The 8,647-nt window shown below is 43.7% G+C and overlaps 1 protein-coding gene across 2 annotated transcripts in view; it reads right to left on the reverse strand.

The window, feature by feature from the left end:
- LOC131369243 (carnitine O-palmitoyltransferase 1, liver isoform-like) overlaps nucleotides 1-8,602 on the reverse strand; it is a 55,649-nt gene extending 47,047 nt beyond the window's left edge. The window contains exon 1 of one of the 2 annotated variants that reach the window (XM_058415761.1): nucleotides 6,859-7,186. In XM_058415761.1, the coding sequence (XP_058271744.1) occupies nucleotides 6,859-7,150 (292 nt within the window). In that variant the 5' untranslated portion in view covers nucleotides 7,151-7,186. Of the gene's footprint in view, nucleotides 1-6,858; nucleotides 7,187-8,495 lie in introns of those variants that run through there. The other variant, XM_058415772.1, reaches the window with a different exon arrangement.
- Between the last annotated feature and the right edge of the window lie 45 nt (nucleotides 8,603-8,647).

Here is an 8,647-nt window from a genome sequence, read left to right on the forward strand (position 1 = left end):
GTTGAAAGCTTCTGGACTGCCTCCGATAGTTCATCAAAATTTATTCTTGACTCCAGCATATTTCTGTCCTCTTGTTTTAGCTATGTGCTCAGGCTCACATTTAGTCCTTCCAAACAGTTCTTCATAAAAGTTGGTAGCCATCCTTCTCATTTCCCCAGGATCTGAAGTTATGGTACCGTCTTCTCGACGAAGGTGAAGTACGCTTTTGCCGTGCCATTTTACACTCAAGATTAAAAAAGCAGGCAGTTGGAACATCCATTTCTTTTGGATGAAATGGAGATACTCTGGCTCTTATTAAAGCACCTTTTACGTGTTCCTCTAAAAGAGCCTTCAGTTCCAGCTTCTTCACCTTTAAGTCCATGTTTACACCCCCAGCATTACATTCAATTAAATGTTCTATTTTGCTGATGTCCATTTCCAGCTGTGCTATGTTCTTTTTTAAAACTCCAGTGGTATTACGGCTAAACTGTTGACAAAGGACCCTAATATTGGTTTTACCCACTTCCCACCACTCTGACAGACTCTCAAACTGCTCCTGTCTTAAACCCCAAATTTCCCAGACCTACAGAATTTTTCACAGAAGGACTTGTCTTGTAGTAACTTGGTGTTAAAATGCCACTAATATTTTGGACATGGTGGTTTTGAGACATTAAAATCTATAGTGACCATATGATGGTCAGAAAACCTGTTGGGGACTATGGCTGCATTAACTACCCTGTTGTTTTCTAATTTATTTAGATATATTCTATCCAGTCTTGCACCTGCAATCCTGGAATCCACTATTTTTACCCATGTATAATGCTTAGCTGTTTTATTTCGATTCCTCCACACATCCAATAAATCAGTTTCATTTATGATATTGAGAAGAATGCTGCTGGTGTGTGGTTGTGGCTCCTCTCCATTTCTGTCTAAATGAGAATGAAGTGTGCAGTTCCAGTCTCCTCCCATTATCACACAAACATCATCTTCCCTGTACTGTCTTAATACATTTTTTAACTTTTTAAAAGTCCCTGCCTGCTCTATACAGTTATTGGGTGCATAAACATTAATAAACAGTAAGCTAACATTTCTGCTTTTATAACTAAAATTCTACCCTTTTCTACTTCAACACTGGATAATAATTTTAGATCTAAGTTTTTTGAGAAGAGGACAGCTACTCCTGCACTTAAGTTTGTTCTATAACTATAAGAATGCATTCCCCTTCCCACCATCTCTTCAAGTCTACCTCATTATCCTCATCAGTGTGTATTTCCTGTAAGAATGTTACATTTACTCCCTTTAAGTTAATAAATTCTTTGATCAGTGCTCTTTTCCTCATATCCCGTCCCCCATTGATATTTAGCGAGCCCACCCTTATAATATTCATAAAGAGGGTTTGAAAAAGGGGAAAAAAGACAGTAAGAAAAGTGAGGACAGGAAAGACACCCTGAGTGATCCACGTTTCATTTGACCTGTTTACTCAATTTTCATCTGATTGGGAGGTTTTCCCCCTCCTTAACTTGGTTAAGATCTTTTTTAAGCGAAATCTTTTTCATTGGCTCAGTCTGTCCTCTCCAACCCTCCGCTGCCAGTACAGAACCGAGTTTTCAAACTGTTTTACATCCGTAAAAAAGCTTCGCACATCAACTGCTTTACCAAATGTCTTGTCCAGAAACTCATTAATCTCTTCTAATAAATACACCTGATCACCTATGTGAGAGATGTCAGATACATCCGAGAAATCCGACAATGCACCACCATCATCGTCATCATCATCATTTTCCATTCCTTCATCCATTGGTTCTCCTTGTTGTTTTCTCAATCCCGTATCTGCTGTTCCTTCATGGTTAACTACAGGAACAGGGTCTGAGCCTGCAGCCTCTACACTGTTCTCACCTGCAGACCCTAACCCCTTCACCCCTGGCACCTGCACCTCAGTATTTATACCATCACACACACCATCTGCAGCTGAAACCTCCTCAGCTACACACATTTTTTCCATCTCAGTAACCTTGATTCCATCATTTACATTCTCCTCCACACTTTCCTCTCCCTGATTTTCTTTACTTCTGGTCTGCTCCTCTGTTATAGCTCCATCATTTCTGGTGTTCACCTGTTCCTCTGTTACTTGGACCTGCTTCACCCTCTGCCCCGTCTCTATAGGGACAGGAGAGTTTCATATGCCAAACATTACCCCACTCGAAGCAGCGCATCTCCCCCGTGCTCGCGTACAGCATGTATGACTTTCCTTTGTGTAAACAACGGAAAGACACGTTCAGGGTCGGAGACTTCAGGAACATATAAACCTGTCTCCTGAACGACACCAAATGCCTCAGAGCCGGGCTCTTACAGCCGAGCGGCACCATTCTTACCCCACTAGCAAACTTACCAAAGTGGGAGAGCTTGCGTTCAATCTCGGTGTCGGAAATAAACGGTGGGACATAATCAAAATAAATAATCACTCTGATGGTGGGTGAGGCTAACGGCTGAACCATAACATAACCGGCACTTACCATAAGTCCGCTCGAGACCAGCTTACTGACCAACTGCTCCTGCTTCAGGAACACCACCACTGCCTTGTTCATTCGGGAAGCAGAGACGATGTTTTCATTTCCCACTCGTTCAGCTATATCCAAAAGCACGTCTTCTACTGAGACTCTTGCATTAGTTACACACCTGATGGTGTGATAGACTGCTCCCGGAGAAACAGGAACAAGCACACACAAAATACTCTCACACGTGGACTTAATGTGCAACGAGAAGTTTTTTTAGAAAAGAAGAAAAAGGAAAAAAGTTTAAAGTTGAACAAGACCCTTTTCTCTCCTTGTGATTACCCTCCCACACTTCCGCTTCCCAGCATGCACCGAGAGAGAGAGAGAGAGAGAGAGAGAGAGAGAGAGAGAATTTTTGAATTTTAATAAACCCTTTACTGGGTTATATGGATGCCATGTTAAACAGAAAAATTGCATCATATCATACCATCAAGAGCAGAGTAAATCAAATACAGAAAAAATTAAATGAAATTAATAAAAAACTCCAGAATGAGAAAAAAAAAAAAGAGAGCCCAGGGTTAGAACCCAGCGGTGCCAGACCATGCCATCCAGCTGGCCGAGTTCTTCTCGGTTCACCGCATGGACAGAACACTGGAATCGGGGAAGTCAAGGGGAGGCGGCGTGTGTTTAATGGTGAACAGTAGCTGGTGCAACAGCGCGAGTGTTGTTCCTCTCACACGCTCCTGCTCACCCAACCTGGAACTATTGACCATCAAATGTTGTCCTTTTTATCTTCCTCAGGAGTTTACATCAGTCATAGTCAGTGCTGTTTATATTCCACCTCGGGCAGACACAGACACTGCTTTATGCGAGCTGCATAAAGCAGCACCAGACACCAGACTGGGGATTTTAACAGCGCCAACCTCAAACGCACAGCGTCGAACTTTTATCAGCACATCACCTGCCCCACCAGGGGTGAAAGGACACTGGACCACTGCTACACAACAGTCAGAGACGGCTACAAGGCACAACCTCACCCCCCGTTTGGGAAATCCGACCACGCCGACATCTTCCTCATGCCAAAATATAAACAAAGGCTCAAGCAGGAAGTTCCGGCTCGGAGGGAGGTCTCACACTGGATGGACCAATCGATGGCCGCTCTGCAGGATGCTCTGGATGACGCAGACTGGGACATGTTTCAGCGCAGCTCTGATGATGTCAACATGTTTATGGAAGCGGTTGTGGGATTCATCAGGAAACTAGCGGATGACACAGTTCACAAGACTATCATCAGAACATTTCCCAATCAGAAGTCGTGGGTGGATAAATCCGTTCGCGGATTTATCGTATGGCAGGGACTAAGAACTATGACGAACTACAAAACACCATCTTCCAGATCGGTGAATGCAGACACTTCTCTGGCAGACGAGCTAAACACCTTTTACGCTTGCTTCGAGGCTGCAGCTCACAGCGCTAACGGCATTAGCAATGCTATTGGCAGCACACATGTGGAGCATGCCGGAGAAGAAAACGCATTCATCATCTCGGAGCACAACGTGAGAAAGGAGAGTGAATACCAAGAAGGCAGCAGGACCAGATGGCATCACGGGTCGGGTCCTGAAGGCCTGTGCTGACCAGCTTGATCCTGTGTTCACTGAGATATTCAACCTCTCCTTGGATCAGTCTATAATCCCGACATGCTTCAAACGGTCCACCATTGTTCCAGTCCCCAAGAAACCCCAGCCCGCCTGCCTGAATGACTACCGCCCAGTGGCCCTTACCTCAGTAGTGATGAAGTGCTTCGAAGGACTAATCAGAGACTTCATCACTTCTTCCCTACCTGACACCCTGGACCCGCTACAGTTCGCGTACCGTCCCAACCGATCTACTGAGGATGCCATCGCACACCTCCATCATACAGCCCTGAGCCATCTGGATAGCAGAAGAGGGAATTATGTCAAAATGCTGTTTGTTGACTACAGTTCAGTGTTTAACACCATAGTTCCCTCCATACTCACCACTAAGTTGGAGATCCTGCGCCTCAGCCCATCCCTGTGTCGCTGGATCTCCAACTTCCTCACAGACAGACCACAGGCGGTACGGTTGGGCAACCATGTCTCACCCTCACTCACTCTCAGCACTGGAGCCCCCCAGGGCTGTGTTCTGAGCCCCCTGCTGTACTCTCTGTACACCAACTATGGTGTGGCCACTTCCAGCTCCAACAACATCATTATGTTTGCGGGAGATACTGTGGTGGTGGGCCTGATCTCCAACAACGACGAGACGGCCTACCTAGAGGAGGTTAGAAACCTGGAATTATGGTGCCAGGTCAACAATTTCCTCCTGAAAGTCAGCAAGACTAAGGAGCTGATAGTGGACTTCAGCACCAAGCAGGAGAGGAATTACCAGCCCCTCACTATCAACGAGTCCCCAGTGGAGAGAGTGGACAGTTTCTGGTACCTAGGCGTTTACATCACGCAGGACCTGACATGGTCCTGTCATGTCAACACCCTGGTGAAGAAGGCCCGGCAGTGTCTTTATCATCTTAAACACCTGAAGGACTTTAAACTTCCCTCAAAGGTGTTAAAGGCATTCTACACCTGCCCCATTGAGAGCATCCTGATGGGGAGTATCACAGCCTGGTTTGGAAACAGCACCAAACAGGACAGACAAGCTCTCCAGAGGGTGGTGTGATCAGCCCAGCGTACCATCTGCACCAAGCTTCCTGACCTGGACACTATGTACAGCAAGCGGTGCTGGACCAAGGCCAGGAAGATAACGAAGGACCTCAGCCATCCCACAATGGACTCATCTCACTGTTGTGGTCAGGGAAACGTTTCCGTTCCTTGAAGGTGAACACAATGAGGAGGAGCTTCTTCCCGCAGGCCAATCGGGCCCTCAACCAGAACACCTAGAACCTGGACTTTCTGGACTTACCCCACACATGAACATGACATTTTACCTCAGCTGATTGTTGCACACACAAATTGCACTAATTGTATACCCTGCACTACTCTGCACACACAATAACCACACCCACTGGACATCTTTGTGTGCGTACTGCACTGACACTTTACATATCGTATTATTTATTGTCATTACATTTATATTTATATATGACTTTTTCTATCTACATACATGTATATACTATATAATTAAAAATGTTTATACATGTATATATTTATATATTTTTATAAATATTTATAAATATTACATTATATTATCATATTATTATTATATTATAGATATTATATTATTATTATAGATATTATATTATTATGCTATTATATTATTTTATTATATTATATATAATATATTGTGTATAATATGTTGTATTATGTTATTATTTATTATGTCTATATGATGTTTATATTATATACACACTTTTATTTTTATTTTTTTATATATATATATTTTTTTTATATATTTATATACACATATATTTGTATATGTATATCCGATACACAATCGGCTTTGCATAACTATTAGTGTTTTTCATAATTTATCATGTCTTTAATTTCTACTATGTTAGTTTTTATTCTTCCTATTTTTCCATATATATTTTTATTACCTATATCCCTATACTTTTCTTGTCCACACACTTTACTTTATACTCTTCTTCAAATGTAGGACAGTCGTAATAAGCATTTCACTACATGTCCTACTGTGTATGATTTTGTATGTGACGAATAAAATTTTAATTTGAATTTCTACCCCAAATCTCCATGAACACAGGCAGCTTTCTGACTAGAGCACAGTACGCATGTTCGACTCTGAGCCTCGCAGCTACTAATCCCTTAAACATCACTACTACATGGACTGTAGCCTGTCCTGACATTTTGTTTTCGCTTGATTTCTAGATTAACAGTTTCACTGTACCAGATAAAAAACCAAGCAGAACTACAGTGCGTTTTGTTTTGCTGTATATTTTGGCCCGAAAATAAAAACCTGAAGGGAGAAGACACCGCCTATACCTGAAAACCAGCGTTCCAGCAACAGAAACAGATTTTTTAGCCATGTGCATTCTGAAAAGAGATAAAAAACAGATTCAGACCTGAGACAAAATGGACAACCCTCCCCAACACTAGGGTCGAGGTGCACCCGATGTCTGTTTGTGGCTATCGCTCCACTGGAGGTTGCCTGTCCGTTTATCTATCGGACGATTGTAAAGGGACAGCCAGCTGCTTTTAAGGGAAGAGTTGTTACCAAAATTCTCAGTCCACCTACTAGCTGGAACTCCCGCTAGGGACTGTGTATGCCACACCTTTACACAGAGCATATATAGAGCTTTCTTCCCAGCCAGCCCGAAGGTGCCCAGTTCCAGAGTGGTTAAAGAAAGGCTCTTCCACAGCTGCAGAGTTGTTCAGCGTAGGGAACTCATACTGACCTCCCTCTCTCCACTGGTCGATAACAGTTTGGTCATTCAGGAACTCCTGGTAGGCAGCAGGCAGTGACCGGCATGTCTCTGCTGCCAGTTGGTCCAGTAGTTGTTGTGACCTATTCACAGTTCTTTCCCTGACAGCTGCCCACCCTGTGCTCACAATGTGACCTAGCTTTGTAAAACCAGTAGTTCTTAGACGTGAGCACAGGCTGGCTGAACACAGGACCCTTGGGTTGAGGAGCTGGTTGTTGAGTAGAGGCTCCTCTAGCAGCCATGTTCCAGCTGTTGCATCAGGCATCCTTGAAAAGGAAAGAAACCTACAAGCTTCCAGCACAGACCTGTAAAAAAAGTGTGAGGTTCACCAAGTCTGTTTCTTGCAAGTTCATCAGGAACAAGTGCTTGTCCAAGCCCATTTCACCTGCCTTCATTAGAAGCACAGTGGCTATGTCTTTCCAGGACATTGAGCTGTAATATAGCAACTTCTGGGCTGTTTGGAGTCTGAAGGTCGTTATACTGGACCTGATGTCTACCAATCCGTGTCCACCTTCTTGTACTGGTAGATGCAGTACAGCTCGAACCCAGTGCTGGCCTAACCAGAAGCAGCTCACTAGCTGCCTCTGCACTTCTTGCACAAGTCCTGCAGGTTGTTGTAATACACAGAGTCTGTGCCATAAGGTGGAGAGCAACCAAGTTATTAGCAACTAGAACTCTCCCCTGTAGGACAACTGGGGAAGCAACCATTTCCATCTAGGCAATTTGGTGCACACACTCTCCACTATGCCCTCCCAGTTCTGTTTTTGGAAGTTGTCTGTTCCTAAAAAGACACTCAAGTCCATTTGCACCCCACTTTAACTTTTAGAGCAGTACTGGAAGTTTACCAGAATGTACCTGACCTGCCCATAAAGCCTCGCTTTTGTCCCAGTTCACTTTAGCTGAAGAAGCATTCTGATACACCTGGAGTGCTGCACTCAGGGTTTTAATGTCCTGATCATGGGTAACAAAAACTGTGCAGAAATTGACAACTTTGGGCCCTGAAGCCCACCATGAACATGGAACCCTGATAGTCTCTGTCTAAGATAAAACAGTAGTGGTTCTATTGCCAAAGCATATAACTGACCAGACAATGGACAGCCTTCCCCTTGAGACTGAAATTGGCCGGCAATCCACCTTCTACCTTGACCATGCATGATGCCTCAGTATAGAGTAGCTTAACCCAATTTAAAAACGTTCCTCCAAAACCAAAAGCCTTTATAACTTTAAACAGATATGTGTGGTCCAACTCTGTCAAATGCCTTTTCTTGATCTAAGGAGATTAAACCTGCAGTCCCATCAGAGGTCTCTAGCACATCAGGCACCAGGAACAAGTTATCAAAAGCTGATCTGTCTGGAATGCAGTAGGTTTGGTCTTTATCCACTACTGAATGGAGATGGTGCTTCAAGCTTTTGGCTAAACTTTTAGATAGGATCTCATAGTCTGTGGTCAAAAGTGCCACTGGTCTCCAATTTTTGACATCCACACTCCATACCAGTTAGTAGCGGAAATACACCATTTTGTTACAACATAACACCTACAGGATTTTGTCTCAATATTTGTTATTACATGTGTCTTACTGTGTGTGTGTGTGTGTGTGTGTGTGTGTTACCGGTCTCCTCTCCTGGAGTGCGTGTGGTGTTAAACATGCGTTCACACTGAGCTGCACACAGAGGAATAACTGTCCCAGGAACTCGACTCTACAAAACATTATAGAATCATCAACATCAGTTCAAATCACTTTGATAAAGCACTGAGGAGGTT

Source organism: Hemibagrus wyckioides, linkage group LG02, assembly GCF_019097595.1.
Source record: "Hemibagrus wyckioides isolate EC202008001 linkage group LG02, SWU_Hwy_1.0, whole genome shotgun sequence".
NCBI classification, from domain to species: Eukaryota; Metazoa; Chordata; class Actinopteri; order Siluriformes; family Bagridae; genus Hemibagrus; species Hemibagrus wyckioides.